The sequence below is a fragment of the Lissotriton helveticus genome, chromosome 3_1 (genome assembly GCF_964261635.1).
Source record: "Lissotriton helveticus chromosome 3_1, aLisHel1.1, whole genome shotgun sequence".
In the NCBI taxonomy this organism is placed as follows: domain Eukaryota; kingdom Metazoa; phylum Chordata; class Amphibia; order Caudata; family Salamandridae; genus Lissotriton; species Lissotriton helveticus.
Genome location: NC_136061.1, coordinates 1,954,143,020 through 1,954,162,277, shown reverse-complemented (window position 1 = coordinate 1,954,162,277; position 19,258 = coordinate 1,954,143,020). Strand labels below are relative to the sequence as shown.

The following is a 19,258-nucleotide window of genomic DNA, read 5'->3' as shown; positions in this document are numbered from 1 at the left end:
AACTAGTTCTTCAAAGTTGTGTGAGCATAAATCTAATCAGTGCCGGTAAGCCCGTTTATTTGGTCCATTGAAAAAATTAACAAAACAAGGATTTCTAGCCTATGTGCTTAGCCCCAATAAGCGCATCAAGAAGAAAACAAAATCATAAAAGAGAACGGAATACACAGATCGCGGATGCGTGACTATGAACGATTATGTGATAAGAATGAATTCTTACATCACTATAGCTCAAATCTATAACATATTTTATCAAAGTGCTCAAGCTTCAAAAAGCCAGGAGAAAAAGTGTGCGCTTTGTGTTCTGAATGAAAACCAATAAAGAATCACAGTGCATGAAGGTAATGCTTCTCAGTGAAAAGGCATGCGTGCACTTCATAGTGCGAATGGGTAATCTGTATCAATAAGTTAATAAAAAAGCCAAGTATCACAATAGCTCAAGGTGATATTATCTTGTGTCAAAGTTCTCAACCTCTAAAAATCCGGGGGAAACGGTGTTCCAATGCGTGTTTTCAAGAAAAACCAATGAAGAATCACAGTGCATGAAGATAAAGCATCTCAGTGAAAAGACGCGTTGGCGCTGTACACTGAGAATGGGTAATCTGAATCAATTGTCGATAAAATAAAAATGCTGAATGTCACTATACTTGGTAGAGTGGCGGCTCTAAAAACAAGCATTGGCTTAGCCAATAGGTCTTGCATTTGGGACCTTATAAGTGTTTAGCCATGCAACAGTTGGTGTTGTTGCACCAAGGATATTCTGCTGCATAACTAAATACTTATAGGGTCCAAAAAGTGAGACCTATTGGCTATGCCAATGCCAGTTTGTTTTTTGTTGCTGTTTTGTTTAAGTTGCCAGATCTACGATACCACTTTGCATCAAATTAACTTGTTTTCATTGCTCTGAATGTTGTTTCCATTCTGGTTGTAGGAAGCAGTCATTCCCGGGGGTGTGGGGGCTGCCTAGCTGTGCGCATGCGCAGAACTTTGCAAATGAGAAAAAGCCTGGTGCAGGCGCACTTTACAAGTGTGGAATGAGTGAGCCCCAGGCAGCATGACTCACTCACACAGGAGTTCATGCACTGCACCTGCATACTCAGCATGGTTTAAGGAAACTCGACCCACTCCCTCCCAGGCATCAAACACATATTTACCAAGAAACTCTGAGAAGAGCCTGCCTGCTGCACTGACGACTGGTGGTGTGGGTGCCTGGTGGAAGCGTGCACTGATGGCTGGTGGTGTGTGTGCCTGGTGGAAGCGTGCACTGACGACTGGTGGTGTGTGTGCCTGGTGGAAGCGTGCACTGACGGCTGGTAGTGTTTATGCCTGGTGGAAGTGTGCACTGACGGCTGGTGGTGTGTGTGCCTGGTGGAAGCGTGCACTGACGGCTGGTGGTGTGTGTGCTTGGGAGAAGTGTGCACTGACGGCTGGTGGTGCTTGTGCCCGGTGAAAGCGTGCACTGACAACTGATGGTGTGTGTGCCTGGTGGAAGCAGGAGTATTCACAGTGATAGAAGACACAAATGAAACTGACGAAGAGGAGGGGGAGGAGGGGAAGAAGGGAGGGGGAGTACGAGCAGAGGAGCATGATTCACAGCTAGAAGACACAAATGAAGCTGACCAGGAGGGAGGGGGAAAAGGGAGGGGGGTGGTGCAAGCAGAGGAGCCTGATTACAGCAATAAAAACACAGATGGCAGCTGTACATGTGCACGAGCTTGTGAACGCAAGCTGTAGGCCAGCAAAAGCCTCTGGTGGCACTTTTAAAAGCCACTTACTAAATGTCTAGAAGATACAGTGCATGTGCTGTCTCACACGAGACCTGAAAATACAGTGCTTGTGTACAAACTTACCAATAAGGTCTGGGGCTTTGCGTGTGACGATACTCCGGAGGCATTCATAGTGGCCGCCATATTGATTCCTTATATGCAGGAGTTAAATGCCATAAAAAAGAGACTGTGCTTGCCAATATCACTCAAAAACATTTTCAGCACCATGTGTTAGTGGCTTTAAACAGATCAGATAAACGTTATTTCTGCCGTGAAACAGTCATAAAAGCACATTACAAACATAGAAAACATTGTTAAAAATACGTCTCATGATCACCTTAATAAAACAAATCTAATAGCAGCAAATATAATAATCAATAAAAACACCCTCAGAGAGTCTCCCCCTCCTACCCCCAAGTCAGTTGATTAAAGATCCTGGCATGGGGCACAATGCTGCCCCTTAGTCGTTGTATGAACAGATCAAGCTGGCAGGATCAAGCTATCAAAACAACATCTGTTTTCTCCTGCCAATAGCACCCTTTAAGAAGGAACAGATAAAGATGAAAAGTGTAGGAGAATTTAACCCTTACAAATAGAGCAAGGTCTCCGCCCATCTTTTGATACCACAGGCTCGAATTAGAGGTGGTAAAAACTTTTTGGAGAATATCAGATAAAATTTACAAAAAAGGTAATATGTAGCAAACTCTGGGACAAAGCCTCGTCGCAAGGACAGATTAACACCACAATGGGAACAAACTGGCCCAAAGGAAACCTCAAATGCCAACTTGTATACCCAGGGCTAAATCTAGTTAAAAGAACTCTGTCTCATGTGGCTTTAAATAGTCAATAAAGGAAACATAAACCCATAAACACAAGAAGAAAGGATGGCAAGCAGTAATTTTCATAAAATGCTAAAAAAACAAAAAGTGAGAGAAAATCGTCCTTCGATTCATTTATTAATAAAATCATTTGTCATCAAGTGCCATAAAGATATGCTGATGACTCTCGAGAATTCTAAATTCATTTATTCACAATGATGTGTTTGGCTTAATCATACTTCATTGGATCAGAGACGATACAATTGATCCTTAGCAACTGTGAATATGGTAAATGCATTTTCAATGGATTCTAATGGAAACTGCTTAGTGTAAAAGATTATTGCGATCTCTGGGTTTCACGGAAATATTGGTTTCTAATGTTTTGCTGGTCATTTGCAGAGAAATTGTATCTACTATGTCGGAAAAGTTACATAGATGTTTACTCTACTGATGGAGAGTTTATCACAGTGAGTCACATGTAATGCATTGTTGGTGAGCTGAAGCTTCTAGTAAGTGATCTGCTTCTTTGTTCTTCTACTTTCTAATGGTGGCGTTGGTGATTTACAATAAAATTAATATTTTAAAACATGTATGCTGTAGTGCGGCGGAGCCTAGGGGCATAGGCCGCAGCAGCGCTATAATGACTGACGCGGGAGACAGTGGATCGTTGCTGGCCGGAAGACCCCGAGCGGTCTACGGCCCATTTATTTATACCCTCGGGGCGAGCCCGCCCCGAGAAGTGCATGGATGCATGGGTGCAACAGATATATTATTTAGGAGAGGCCGGGTGGCTCTCTACATCCCTTCCTTCTTTTCGTCCTGCACACTCAGAAAACTGCACAGTTCACGTAGAGGTATATACAAAGTCTTTCAAACGCTAGCTGGGTGCTGGATTCGGTCTGAGACCATACCTCTGGCTCCGGGAAGAAGGGGATGTCAACACCCCGGCCGGGGTGCATTCCACAGACGCTGTGCCAGTATTCGGAGTCATTGATCCTGCATTTTCCGCAATCCATGGACTCGACGTCATGGGCGACTCCGGCCCCGAACCTCCTACTTTGGGTGACCTCGCGGGGGAGAAGGCCAACTGAGAGCCTTGACACCCCCATGTCTCCAGATATCCATCCGTTTCCACAGTCTTCTTAAAGCTGGACACGTTCCTCGTGACGAACTGTTGTCCTCTTCGGACAGTAACCATGGTGCCTTGAACATTCACCACTTCCCATACTTCAGGCTCATATGGTGTCCGGAACTTCCACCCGGGGTGCCGGTCTTTGATCACTACCCGGTCTCCCACTCTCAGCTGGGGCTCCCTAGCTCTCCGGGCCTCACTCGCCTTCCTATTCGTGGTCTCCCTCCGTGCCTGAACAGCGGCATCCTCCCTTTCCATGGGTACCCCGCCGGGTTAGCTGGAATGCTATCCCTTTTGCGCACGCTTGAACAGGAGATGAGCCAGGGCACACTTGGTGGTGCTGTGAGGAGTTCGACGGTACGCGCCCAGGAACTCTTCTAAGGCTGCTTCCGGATCTTCGCCGCTATCCACGGCGATGCGTAGCGCCCGGTTGATAGTTCTCATGATCCTTTCTACTTCGCCGTTCGCCTGATGCCACAGTGGGGTGATTTTTCTGTGCCCTACCGCTTTGCTCTCCAGGTACTCTTGAAACTCTCTCCCCTGAAAAGGGGGTCAGTTGTCGGACTTCACTTCTTCAGGTAACCCCACATCGCGAATGCCCGATCCAAAACCTTCTTCACATGTGGGAATGCGGTGGAGGCCACCACCTCAACGATCGGAAACTTCGAGTATGAATCGACGATTAGCAGCATGTGTCGCCCGTCGGGAAAACACCCGAAGTCCACACTTAGGTGTGTCCATGGGGCATTGCTCGGTTCTTCTGTGAGCAAAGGTGCTGAGACAGGGTCTCCTCCGGTGATTGTGCAGGCATGGCACTGCCTCACCATCTCCTTCACCATGGAATCCATGGCCGGGAACCACACCTTATCCCGCAGTCTGGCCTTGGTCTTAGCCATTCCCTGGTGGCCGACGTGAGCCAAAACGAGGATTCTCTTCTGGAGTTTTTCTGGTATTACGATGAGATGCCCTCTCAAGATCACTCCTTCCGCTCCTACACACAACTCACTTCTCACTTGCCATAGCTGCTGGCGTGCATGACTGACCTCCAGCCGGAGGGCTCGAGCCCCATCCATGAAGTGAGCCCATCCATTGTTCTCCAGGGCTTCACGAACTTGGACGAGTGTAGGGTCTTCTCGAGTGTCGTGGCTGATCTCTTCGAGGGTCATGGCTTTCGGACATGTTCCCTGTGACACCATGTGTATGAATGCCTCTGTGCTGCAAGTGTCCACAGACGACGTGGAGGACGCCAAAGATTCCGGGTGACGGGACAAGGAGTCGGCAGGGTTGTGCGCCCCTGGGCGGAACACCACCTTGAAATTGTATCCTTGCAGCTGCACGGCCCAGCAGTCAATCCTGGGTGGGGCATGTCAGGAGGAGCCCACGAACAGCGGGAGCAAAGGCTTGTGATCAGTCACAACACTGAATTCTTGGCCACACATCTGTGCCAGATGATAGTGCTGGCACGCCCATTTGATCGCCAGCGCCTCTCTCTCGATTTGGGCGTTCCTTGTCTCTGTGTCGGTAAGGGCCTTGCTGGTGTAGGCCACTGGCTTCCACACGCCAGGGCCGTGTTCCTGGAGAAGGACTGAGCCGAGGCCTACGGTGCTCGCGTCAACTACCAGTTCCGGTCGGAGTCGTGGCTGGAAGTATGCCATCACCGTCTTGTCCAGCAGGCCCGCCTTGACATCCTGGAATGCTTTGTTGGCCGCTGGTGCCCATTCCCATTTCCGCTCGTGCCTCGAGAGTGCGCTTAGCGGCTCAGATATGGCTGCCAGATTGGGGATGAAGCGCCCACAATATGTAGCCATACCGAGGAAACTCCTCACCTCAGTGGGGTTTTGTGGTGTGCTGGCGGTCCTGATCGCTTCAGCCTTCCTCTAGTCAACCAACAGCCATTCCCGGGTGAAAGTGTACCCAAAGAAGTCCACGTTCTCTTGGTAAAAGGAACACTTGGCCTTGTGCAAAGTCAAGCCACAATCCGCCAGTCTCTTCAGCGTGGCACGGAGGTGAGTATGATGTTCCTCAAGCATGTGGGAGTATACCAAGATGTCGTCGCTTAGGTCGATTACGCCTTGCAGCCCCGACAGCGTCTCCTGAATGGCGTTCTGGAAAGCTTCAGCAGCCGAGGACACTCCGAAGCTGAGCCTCTTGTATCGGCTTAATCCCACGTGCGTTGAAAATGTGGTAATGTATCTGCTTTCGGGGTCGAGCTCCAACTGGTGGTATCCAGCATTCAGGTCTAGCTTCGAGAGCCATTTCGCGCCGTTCAAATCGGCCACAATGTCGTCCATCGTGGGGGTGATGTGGTGCACTCTCTTTACTGCTGTGTTAGGTAGTCTCATATCGACGCAGAGTCGAATAGCTTCTGGCTGCTTGGGCTTGGGCGCCACAACCAGCGGGGACACCCAGGGTGTGGGCCCAGATACCTTTTCGATTAGTCCTAGTTCCTCGAGCATTCTCAGCTCCTCTACTTGCGGACGTTAAGTTGAAAGGTACACGTCGATGCCTGAGGGTCACAGGCCGCACTGTCGGATCAATGTGCAACTTGAACCTTTTGCCTTTTAGCTTCCCCAGTCCCTTGAAAAGCTCCGGGAACTCCTCTAGCATCGCCTCTGCATGAGATTCGTGGACCTGGTTAGCAAAGAAGACGAGCCCTAGGTCTTCGGCAGTGTGACAGCTCAGCAGAGTCCCCTTCTTGCCGTCGGTGACATGGAATCTCGCCTCCGTGGTGTAGCTGCCGCTTACAACCGTGGCCTGGATGATGCCCCTGAGAGGGAGCGGGTCCGTCCCTCCATAGGTGTAGTTGTGGGTGGTGGACGGTGCCAGAGGAGGTCGCGGTGACAAGCGGTCATATTGATCAGAGTCCATGACGTTGACTGAGGCACTGGTTTCAATGAGGGCTCGCACTTCCGTACCGTCAATGGACACAGAGCACATGGGAGGTGGCCTCCGACGGGTTCCTGTTCGGCTGACATAGGAGACTACGAATACTTCTTCATCGTCTTCGTACATGGGGCGCCTTTCCTGCGGTTGGTCGTCCGGCACCGGTGATGGGTCTGCCAGCGACATTTGTCGGACCCGCTGACATGTTCCGCGGCCTTGACGTCGGTCGAAACCACCCACCACGGCACACTCGGGCATAGTGATTTTGTCTTCCACACCGAGAGCATGTGTTCCCCTTTGCTCCGCATATGGCTGTCGCAGGGTGATCTTCACCGGAATACTCACACAGTCCTCCCGGGCTTGGTTTCGGCGCTGGGCGTGACGTCTGGGGTCGTCTCTGGATAGCCTCTACCTTCTCTTCTTTGATGGCCGGCATCTTGAGCGCCTGCGACGTGACAACTGGTGTATGTAGGGCGGCCTCCATTTCTTCCACCCTGGCATAGGACAGCTCATGGGAGCGAGCAAGGACCAGGATTTCGTCGAGTGAGATTCCCGGTTGCCGGAGAATGAGATTCCTCAACAGTTTGGATCTACAGCCCAGAATTATCCGATCACGAATCTCTTCCCGCTGATCTGTGAAGGGGCACGTGCTAGCCAGCCGGCGTAGGCGCGCGTAGAACATGTCGACTGATTCTGTTTCAGTTTGGCACGCCCTCCTGAATTTGAACTTTTTGAAATCATGGTTGAGTTGCGGGTCGAAATGTTTGTTGAGGGGGGTAACCGCTGCTTCGTAGTCATCTTCTCTCCCCGTGTAGGGGAATGTCTCGAAGAGGTCGTATATCTCGGCTCTGCCGCAGTAGATGAGGAGTGACCTTTTCATGGTGCCATCCGTCTCCCTTGTCCCCTTGAAATAGTGGTTGAGTCATCCGACCCAGGCCTTCCACCGGCGACTGCTGGGTTCCGTCCTCCGTCTTGCTGAGCGGCGCCGCCTGCCGCCGGGTCAGTTATCCTAGCGTAGGTGTGGGGTCGTGGCCTATCCGCCGATGTACTGCACTCGAGCTGGCGTCTCAGCACGTGGACTACATCTGTCTTCCTCACGAACGTTCGTAGGGCGCAGCCTGTCCCTTGGGCCTAGTTCTCTGCAACTGCGCGCAGCGGGGCAGTGAAAATGCGCTGGTCTGGCCTCACACACAACAGGTGTCTTCTCCAGTCTCTTCCCCACCAAAACCTTGATGCCCAGAATGAGGTGGCAGCACACAGGAGCTGCTGCCGGGGTTGGAGTTGCCAATGCTTGTTGGCTTTCACACACAAGGCCTCTCTCCAGCAGGAACAACACTTCTCCCTCGAGGGTCTCACTATCAGGCTGGTGGGAGCAGTCTCCACTTTTGACAGGCGGTGCATAGGCAACGGAGGGGGCAGGCGCGCACTTGGGGGCTTCTTCGCTCGGCTGTGTATGAACAGCCGATCAACTTCACTCTGGGGCACACCAGAGCAAGCACGCGGTGGACACAGCGTGCAGGCGGGGCAGATTGCACTCACCCTCGCAGGCGCAGCCTTGGCGAAAACCACCAACTGAATGCGCTCCTCAGCGGAGGGAGACACGTAGGCAGACTTGAGTCGGGCAGCGTGGGCCGCACCTCCCAGGCGCGCTGAGAGACGATGGTGGGCTCCGCAGCACGATCGGAGTTCGCACCCCGCACCAGCAAGGCTGGGCACTGGCAGTGCGGGTGGGCACCGCAGCTGAACCACACATGGCAGGTGAGCATGAGTGGGATTGAACCGGCCTCGTCGCCAGTGTAGCGCGGCGGGGCCTAGGGGCATAGGCCGCAGCAGCGCTATAATGACTGACACGGGAGACAGTGGATCGTTACTGGCAGGAAGACCCCGAGCGGTCTACGGAACATTTATTTATACCGTCGGGGCGCGCCCGCCCCGAGAGGTGCATGGATGCATGGGTGCAACAGATACATTATTTAGAAGAGGCCGGGTGGCTCTCTACATATGCTACCTTTTTTCAAAAGCAAAAGTGCACTCTTTTGCATAATACATTTCCACAGTAAAACAAGCATAGCGAAGCCAGATAGTTTACCTTTGATACTGCGTGCGGTGCAGACCTTTTGGTTTTGCCTTGTGCCCCCTCCCTCCAAACAGAAGAAGGCTTGATCGTGCATGCACGGTGGCCTTTGTATAATGGATCTTCATACATTTCGTATTTAAAAAAAAATACAAAATGGCACCATTTATGTGCTCACTGGAATGGGTTGTGTTATGATTGTATAAAAACCCACTGACGCGTGTGCATGCATGGTGGCCATCTTGGAATGTTTTTTCTTCATTATTAATGTCATGATGTGGGTATTGGTATTTGCCAGGGCTTGTGATGCAATTCAGCAAGCGATGGAAAAGAGAAAAGCATGAACAGTAACCAATAGCCTAATTTTTGTAGGGTAAAGTTCCCTTTAGGACCGGATGGTTTTAATATTTACTAATTAATTTTGAAAGTTGATTGCATCATTATATTCTACTTTAGTTTGCAGAACTATTTCTCAAAGACGGACTTAACATCAGGTTTTAGATGTGTACTGGACTACAGAAAATCAGGAGACCTCTTGACAGGCCAGTTATTACTTAAGAATGGTAGGAAAATAACCGAGGCAGTCCCGTTATAGGTAAGATGTACGACGTTGCAAAGTTTTTTCTAACAACCTTTGTGAAATTCTATGGTAACCTTCTTAACTTCACAAACCTGCGTAGTTTCACGCTTTCCTCCACATTTGCCTGAAAATCATGACTTGTGAAACACTTTATATTGCAAAAAGTAAACATAAAAAAGAAAAATTCTGTATTATTTTTTGTCTTGTCTGGGTCGGATAGGAGAGAAAATCATCACACAATGCGGCTAAAATTATCTCAAAATATGCATTAAAACTTCTTATGGGGCAAACATGAACTTAAAGTGGGAAACTCCACGAATTGTGAAAAATGGGAACTTTGTAAAACTTCGCTTGCATGAAAACAATTGCATACCCTTAATATGAGGCTGCAGCCTGATGTTACTGACCATGCTCTAATGTACTAGAGGTAAGCCACAATAATCATAACAAGGCAGACTCCTTATTGTGCAGCACTGTCATGCAGTTCCAGTCCTGTTTTTAAGCTGACAACTGTATTTCAGATTGGATGCAAAGGGCACTCATTTAACAACGGAAACAGGAAAGTTATCTGGTGTTTCAACTCATTTTGTCTTCTGCAGTTAATGCATGCATCCGCTTAAGGTATAAGGATGTTTGTGAAAATTGTCTTGAAAAAAGAGAAAGAATTTACAGAAACGTGGCATGCAGGCTTTATTTCCCAACAATATTCTGGACAAAGGATGATTAGATCCTAGAAGGTTGTCTGCTAAGCTGATCACATGCAAACACGTGCTTGTAGCACAGGTGGATTAATGCTAAGCAGCAGACAGGAGGCCACACCAACGCCACATTCTGAGAACTGTCAAATCCATTTTAGTTTGTCTTAGACATACCTTTCTTTGCATCTTTTTCTGGCACTGGTGGTGGTGGCAAGGAAGCGTCTATACGGTGTGAAGGTGGCAACACCAGGAGGTTGTTCACTGTAGGCCCTCGAGCAATCTTCTCGAGCGGCACCTGAGATGAAGGGTGGCAAGAAAAATGAAATGTAAACGTTTTTGAGGGATAGGGAAGAAGAGGGCACATTGACGAGATCTGTGATAAGAGGCTTTGAGGCCCACTACAGAATGACAGTCTCTTGATCAACAAAACCCAGATACATGAGGTTCCAGATTCAGGGGTTGAGCATATAAGGTAATTAAATGTGACAGCAAAGATAATAATAGGGGGGCAGTTGCGGGTTCATTTTCCAAGCAGAGTAAAACATTCCAGCATTTCACTTTGATCTCCTCCGCACATAGTGATCTGCAGACTTTTAAGACATTGTTTATCAGCAAGTATAATGTTGGGATTTTGTCCCCTCAGATACTAAGTTGTGCACCACAACTCAAAGAGTCCATACCTCTTTCCATTCATCTACACTAGTCAGTGCATGGTTGTAGAAGAATTGAACGTTGCAGTCAACAAACATAAAAAAAATGGATGATGACAACTTCTTAAGTGGGAGTTGAGCACAGGTTGTGGTCTCACAACCACAGTTTAGATTATTTAGAAGAGTGGTGACTCAAGCAATATCATCTCATAGGTTGTCACTTGATCAGATCTCAGAACACATAGAAAAACTCTTTCAGATCTGTTTACATTGGCAGCCGATATTAATCCAACAGATGGCCTTTATGAGCTTAACATTTGCAAGAAAATGTTTTGCCAAAACTATATGTCACAATTATATATCGAAATTGTATTGGTATTTTTTGGGGCGCACAGTTAATTGCATTTCTTTTCTTGAAATTGTTTATTAGAGAAAGCGAACAATACTGCCACACTAAGGAATGTCGGGAAAAGACGTAATCACTCCCATTCTTACACATTTAAATTTATGTATATCGAAGTTAGAAGGGTAGAAAAAAACAGCACACAGTCTATGGAAGACAAAAAAGTCTGATACATGGATATAATAGAATTATTTAGGCATTTATGAGGTTTGAGGAAATAAGTGCAAAGTGGTGCCATTCTTGCTGTGAATATTTATGAACAATAGGAATTCTGCTGAAAGTCTAGGTGGAATTATTGTTGACTAACCAAAAACCCGAATTTCCTCCAAATGTTTCAAAACCCCATGGGGAACTTTTTATTGGTAGATGCAGCTTTGGAGCGCGTTGTCTGCTGAGCAAGATGGTAGAGGCACCCTGTTAGGTTGTCACCTCAGTCCCTGACAATCTGGCATAAGTCCTGAGGCACGAGTTTCAACTGACAGGAAGAAAACCTCAAGTTGTGGGAAGAAGCCACTGGAATCTGCAGGTCGGAAACCATGCTGCGGTCCATCTTGGAGAGGCCTGAACGGAAATCAGGGGCTAGGAAGAAAAGGGTGGCGAGGCATGGTCTGTACCAGGGAGAAGGAAAGTCAAGGAATATGTGTGGCCTTACCCAAGAACTGCAGTGTTCCCTGGAGTTTGCGCAGAGGAGGTGAGGCGCACTAACACTGGCAGTTTATTGGAGGATGTGGGAAAGCAGTTGAGCCCTGCAGTCCACCTCCCTGGGAACTAATGTGTTTTCCTATGCTTGTGAACCCTAGTTGCTCCCACACACAAGACTACTGAGCAGCCCCTTCGCACAATTTAAAATATAGCCTTATGCTGGGGAATCCGGCTGGGGAAGCTGCTGAAAATGGAGTCAGGAGGGGGTTCTGAAACCACAGGCCCTGATGACAACATGCAGCAGGGGGACCCTCTGAGAACAGTAGGGGGTGAAAACATATATGTGTAGTGGCCGCTACACAATACCATACTGCCTGAGAGTTGACGCAGGCTCCACACAAGAAAATAAGACGGTTAAAGATAAGACTACACAAACACATGTTCAAGGAATAAAGAGCAAATTGCCCAGACTCTCGGTGGGTGTTGCGGAAGGGGGATACAAGAAGATCAACAGCAGTGGCACAGAGGGCGACCCAATGACTTACCCCATCCCATTGAAGTGATATTGCAATCAGTCAGAGACACTAGAACTGTGCTTGAACCGAAAATTCAGAAAGTTGGGATGGACGTAGCCCTGATACTTCAAGATCTGAGAAACGTGTACTGGGCCATAGAGGTGGACGGCAATGATCATAATTGGAGTACAATGAGCGATGGCTTGAAACCAGGGTTCAGTAGCTTGCAAAGGCGATGAGATTTCTGAAGGACAGAGTAGATGATGCGGAGGGTCAGTCTCTCCACTATAACCTGCAAATAGTGGGGCAGCCAGAAAGGATGGCGAGACTAAGCCTGAGTTGCTTTTTTGTAGAGCAGGTACATAGGTCATTGGTGCAAAACCCGCCACTGGGTGCACCTCCAAAACCTGCCCAACGTGAGATTCCTTATCTACAAGGAAAAGGACTTAATCATATTCATGGACCGAAAGAAGGGCCAGAACATCTATAACTGAATGCAAGTTATGTTTTCCTGGACTTTACTAAATTGGATCAAAAGCAGAGGAAGACCCTTCCACCTCACTTGAAAAGAAGCTGACAAGAGGTGGCTCCTCCACCAACAGGGACACAGACGAATGTAAGAGGAGAACCTGCCCTGGTTCAGAGTAGCGGCACCACGCAGAAGCCAGAGATGGAGGGCAATGAAAATGATTCAGTCGCTGAAAAGCATGGAGGGCTGCAAGCTAAGTGAGGAGACAAGCAGGAAGGACAGTGTTAAGAGCGTAGAATGACAGACTATAGACAGTGAATAGTTCTACTCCTAAAAGAGAATTATCTTACTTGCCCAGTGGCTGCAATATTTTCCTCAGCCACAACAGACAGTAAGTGCACATCCTGAATTCTGAAGGGGACATATTTAGAAAGAGTTAATTGCGAATAGTTCAGGAACTGGGAGAGGAGGCACAAAACGTTCTCAGTCTGAGGTGATGGAGAGCTGGGGTTTTACAATAAAGAAAAGTAGGGTGGAGATTATTGGAGAACTTAGACATATTAAGGTTATTCAGACTCAAATTAGCATTCTTGTGTTGGCACTTAACAAACGTCGGCTCAAAGATGCACAACATATATGGGCAGGGAGTGTAAAATAACACACTGGGGTTGGAGAGGGCTGAGCCTATTAAGCTACTAACGCGTAAAGTCAATGGGTTTGGAGAGGTGAAAAGGGGAATAATAGTGCAGTACTTGCAAAGGTAGGGACCAGATTAAACCAACTGCAAAAAATGTATCTACTAGGCAATGAATGTGAATTCCTCAGGAGAGGAAAATATACCACTCTGGCACATGAATGTTGCACCCAGGTTTCATGGGGAGTGGTTATTTAAGCCATCTCCCTTTGCAATTAAGACAACATGGACATAACCGCATGAGTGCTAGGTATGATCTCTGGAACTTGAGGTCACTGCCTTTAATGTTAAACACTCCCAAGGCTGCAGAGGCAGACTCTCAATAATGTAAACGTGCTGCATGGAGACTTTTTATTGATGTTATGTATACAGAAATGGACAGATCAAGATACATGAATGTTGGATGAAGGTAAAGCATCTGGCTCAATATGCTAGGATGATGGGGGCAGACAGGTGTTTGGAGACTGGAACACACCACGTTGCAAGACTGTACATACTTCTCAGGAGTGCATAAATCGTTCGAGAGATTAGATTGGTTTTTCATTCCAACAAATAAGATCCTACATACTGAAGGTGTGGAGAGAAGCATTTCAGAGCACTCCCCCCAATGTGAATGTTTGGGACATGCCAAAAACACAATAACACCAATTGGCGTTTGACTGGTAGCCTAAGAATAGGGAGACTGTCGACATTCTAACCCAAACAACTAAGAGCGGCTTCACTAACAATATAAAATCACCGCTGTCCAAAGTGATCAGGGACAAGCCCAAACTAGGATTGGGTAGAAGACGAGAGACAGGTTAGAAAAGATTACACAGCTGGAAGCAGATGTAGCATCCACAGAGAAGAGGGGGCTAGGTGCATTGATGAGATAGTCAGCAAGGACGGGCTGATGGTCTCTTCAGACCAGGATATTGCACAGACCCTCGCTGGTTATTATGAGGAGCTATACTCAGCAAAGGTGGGCCAAAGAGAAGTTGAAATACTGTCTCTGCTGGAGACCTTTACTGTTCCTAAATTGATGGCAGAATATAGGGAAACCCTAGAAGAATAAATATCCCTGGAGGAGATCACTGAGGTCATCACCCAACTGCAGAGCAGAAAACCCCCAGTGCCAAATGGCCTGTCTGCTACTCAAGTGCATGGCAACCCTGTTGAGCCCACATTTGTTAAATATGCACAGAGAGACGTGACAAGAAGGAGTTGATATGAGACCTTACGCATGCTGCCATAATGGTTATCGACAAAGCCAAAAAGCCAAAAATTGACTGCCCATCATAGCGTCTGATATACCTACTTAATATTGAGGTAAAAATCCTAGTCAAGATATTGGACACCAGGCTACAGGTGGTCATTATCCCGGTGAGTCAAAATTGCACCATAGGTCCACTAAAATCTATGTAAACTACATAACATAGATAGAAAAAACAAAAGGAGTCAAGGAGCCTCTAGTGAGCCTTGTGTTTGATACAAAGAAGGCATCTGACTCCAGTGAATGGAAGTACTTATCTTTGGTGCTGGAGTACTTTGGCTTCGGCCGAAGTACTGTGCTTTAGTGTGTATATTGTACCCTTCTACTATTGAAGTGGAGGTGAATGGGACTCTCTCTTCTACTTTTCAGCTTAGGAAGAGTACGAGGCAGGGCTGTACCCTTTCCTCAATTTTATTTGCTTTACCAATCGCACAGTTGGCCTGTTGGGTCAGGTAGATCCTCTTGTCAGGGTCTTCAGACTTGATAACAGCAGGAGGACAGGATATTTCTCTTTGCTAACAATTGATGCCTCCTACACGTGGCCACCTTGATCTGGATGATCTGACAACTGCTGTCAATTTTTCAGGAGTTTGGGGTTCAATTCAGGTAGCAGATTTTCTTAAAACAGATGCCTGGTAGAATGTGGCGATCCGGTCCAGGACTGATGGTTTCGGATATCAAGGGATACAAGTGGTTAGGGACTGGAAACTGTTTTATAAACGCAAACAGGAATCACGACCGGCCAGGTTTGGGTAAGATGCGGTGAGATGGTGAACACTGTTGATCTTGTCATTGATTGTTATCATAATTCAGAACACCCCTTGCCAGACCTCTAATGACTCAGAACCCTATAATGGGACAGGGGATCCATATAAATAGTGCTAGCAGGATTCTATAAACAAATGTGCCTTTCCAAATGTTAGGCAGTAGTATAGAAAACACACTTTGTGAACGTTAATGAATGGATGAATGCTCCAGTGGAGGATCCACAGATGCACAGGACCTCTAAATCATGGGGGTCACCATGTACCAACATTATTTATGTGTAGGACAAGAGACAGATAAGTCACGCAAATAGTGATACAGATGTGGGAGAGGGCCACAGCCTATATTGTTAAGCCACTGCGGCAGCAGTTCTCCTGCTCACTATTCTCAGAGGCTGTTGCCCCAGGCAGGTATAACGTCTTTCTCTCCATTCAGGGAGAGCAGGAGGATTCTAGGCAGCACCAGCAGGTGGTTGTATTCCCCTGCTGAACATACCTCTCAGCGGCCAACCCTCTGGTGTGGTTTTTTCCCCTGATTGTCCACACCAGGGGATCTTTATATGAGATGTGAGCAGCGCCTTCATCTGCCTGGTAATCCACCTTCCCAAAGTTTCTCCTTCAAGCCAGCTATTCTTTCATGGCAAACTGGGTTCTGGCTGGAACTCTTTCTCAAAACATTGGTTCCTCACTGGTCTCTATCATCAGAAAGTCCTCCACCTTACTCCAGAGCCTTCATCACCAGACTTCAGGAGGTTTTTGCTTCACAGGCTTTTAACACCTTTCAGCTTCTTACTGAAGGAACTAACTGCAAGGCGCTTACTGTGTCAGCGGCATCGTGGCTACTAGAAGGGGTCTCCCTTACCTCTGGCAAACCAAGTCTGTGAAGTTTAGACCACCCAGGTTTAGACACAGCCTCAGAGATTCGTCCAAGCATCGCTTGAATGACACATATAGACTGGTGGAGAAGAGCTGTCCCATGGGTCGGCACAGCATTGAAAGATTTACCTAAGTTAGTAGGCTTTCAACAATGGGATGATGTTGGTATATCCAAGTTAGACGATATAGCAGGGGAGGGTGAGCTGAAGACTATAGGTAGAGTACTAGAGTATGTACACCGGCCATAGCTTTCGATATTTACAGTTGCAGAATGCCCTAATTTCTTGAGGAATAGATTGGCTGAATCAATCGTAGGCGGCCCACTTGGAATTAAAAGTCTTAAAAGAGAGCGTAACTAGAGGCATAATCTCTGCTATGTATAAAATCTTCATTAACAATGCACCAAATTGTTTAAACTCAAAGGCATTAACTAGGAGACACCACTAATGTGCCCAAGGGGGGAGGCAATAAGGGCTACTTTAGGCTGATTCAACTTAAAATACTATACAAAGTCTGTTACACTAGAAATAAGCTACATTAGATGGGATGGACTAGAGACAATAGATTTCCAAGATGTGAGGTGGAAGGAGGCCCATTCCTACACATGCTCTGAGGAAGCAGAGTCATTCAATCAGACTGAGGTGAAATAGTTGGAGAGCTGTTGATAGTCTTGGTCACTGAGCCCCCTATGACACCACAATTCATAATACAGACTGGGGAGTTGAGCATGCCTTATAAGTTTAAGATGACGCAGTGGTATGGACTAAAGTTTGACGAATGAATGAATGGTATATAGGAACATGAGATGCCCCTAGAAATTCAGAAAAATACGGAGTGCAGGGATTGCATACTTCAGACAAGAAGAGTTGGACAGATAATCCTCCTGATGCAGGTGGGTTGTGGTGGTGATTTAAATGGGCCATCTCTTTGGCAGACGAAAGCTAAATATATTCCCTTACTTTGCATTTAGGAAAGCATTGATCTGTACTCTGTGGTTCTATGATTAGTTGCTGTCATGAACTTAAAGTAATAAAAAAAATATTCTTTTAAACAATGCCTTCTTCTGAAGTAATGTTTTTTCCCCCATTCTCTGAAATTGTCCAGAAATATACCCCAAATTAGAAAGATACCCCTGGGCCCAGTTGAACCCATTAATTATAGATTCCTCAATGCTATCTCAATTAAGGCAAAATAAGTCTTGGTAAACTAGGTATGCTTGGTCATGGTCATCCTTTGACCAAATCATGGTACTGGGAAACCTTAGTCAAACCCCGAGAGTTTGCAATTGACGGAGTGGAGAGACTGCAGGAAACGCTTCCTGTTTTCGCAAGATGAGTCTACTGCCTTCAAAACAGTCATAAACAGTTAACAACCTTTCGTCAAAGGAAAGGGTTTGAGGTAAAGCCTTTGAAAGATTTAGCTCTTTTGTACCTTTCAAAGACAGTGAGACAAGATAGAAGGCTGTCAATTGGCTTTTTGGACCATACGGTGGGTATCCCTGAGTGTTCAGCTTTGTCCCCTACTCTGTTTGACACGTCACCTGATAAAGAGTCATGACCTTAGCCGAATATTGATGATTCACAATAAGATCTTATGGCTGTAGAAAGACTGGACAAAAAATGACAATAAGTCTACATCATATTGCATCTTGCAATCTTGAAAAGTGGAGAAATAGCTCCTGTTGAATACATCCGAAACAGAAACAACGATTTTCAACTCTGCTAGGATTAAAGGGTTTTAAGGTGGGTCAGCTGAGATCTCATTTACTTTTGTGGAAAATATCACCACTCAAAACAGTGTTAAAATACTGGGATTTGCCTAAAAAGACACTTACCCTTCATCTCATGTCAATCATATAATTGCCAAGTGGCTCCATGTCAATTGTAACGCCTTTTAAGAAGCATCACTTTGGATTCCTGGACGTGTAGTTTGCCATTATAAGTATAAAACTTAAGATGTCAAGAGGAAAGAATTGTTGGCTCAAAAAGTGAGGATGAGGCCATTTGGTAGCTGAGCAATCAGGTACTGGGTGATTGCTTCCTCCTTACCTCGAAGTTTGAGAGGTTACCCCCATGTACTTACAAAGAAAAAATGTGCACTTTCTATAATGAGCAATTATTTTCTTCCAGTGAAATTATTGCCATAAACTGTACAGAGATATGTCATCAAGTCTTATCAAGAAATTAAAAATGCACAAAATGCTGCAGTTTACCTAGCCACAGTGGTAGGTAAGTAGTTAGGAATACCTTTCACTAGCTTCCGGTACAGAATAGTCACTTGACCTTCAAGGGCATACCTGTTTTCCGCATATCACACCACAGAACTTCTGACTTCTTGCATCATTACTTGGAATGGTGTCTCCCATTCAATATGTTGATAACTTAAGGGTTAGGAAGGAGGGTGCAATAGTGGGGAGTTACTTGGTGTAAAGCTGATGATACACTCAGAATTTAGGAATTACCAGGAGAATTGGCAACTTCACACTAGATTCCCAAGGTAATGCCTCACTTACCTACAGAAATGTACCTTGGCATTTCGCTTGCTTGGAGGCAAAGGCCCAATGTTAAACATTCCGAAGCTACAAAAACTCAAAGGATCTCAACATCTCAATGGGATTGGAAACTCCCATTACTAGACCCATTGGAATTAGAGGGCCATCACTAATGAGGTCCTAAATTGGTTACGAAAGGAGGCTGATGATTCAGTATGGGAATCTGGCCAACTGGCTCTGTACCATACTATTGTTGGATACTATAAAGCAACATATAATTGGGAGTCTTTCAGGTCTAACATACAATATCTTGATACTCTGAATCTACCAGTATTGGATCAATTTAACTACACCCAAAAAATCAGCCCTCAAAAGCAATTTGTTCTGTAAAGCTCAGAAGAAATATATTAACTAACTTTCTCATTACAGCCCCATATCTACAGTGGACATCCAATTTGTCTCCATGAACTTTTTATTCCAAAGAAAATTCTCTTGTAGGAAGAATGGCAGCTGCAGGGGGTGCCAAAAACACTTGGTTTCACAGTTTTCTAAAT

At 46.5% G+C, this 19,258-nt stretch overlaps 1 protein-coding gene across 4 annotated transcripts in view; it reads right to left on the bottom strand.

Moving 5' to 3' along the window:
- The window catches only part of IQCH (IQ motif containing H), an 887,303-nt gene that overhangs the window by 543,275 nt on the left and 324,770 nt on the right, over positions 1-19,258 (bottom strand). For all 4 annotated transcript variants that reach the window (XM_078683047.1, XM_078683049.1, XM_078683045.1 and 1 more), the window contains one exon: positions 10,123-10,243. In XM_078683047.1, coding sequence (XP_078539173.1) covers positions 10,123-10,243 — 121 coding nt within the window. The remainder of the gene's footprint in view (positions 1-10,122; positions 10,244-19,258) is intronic.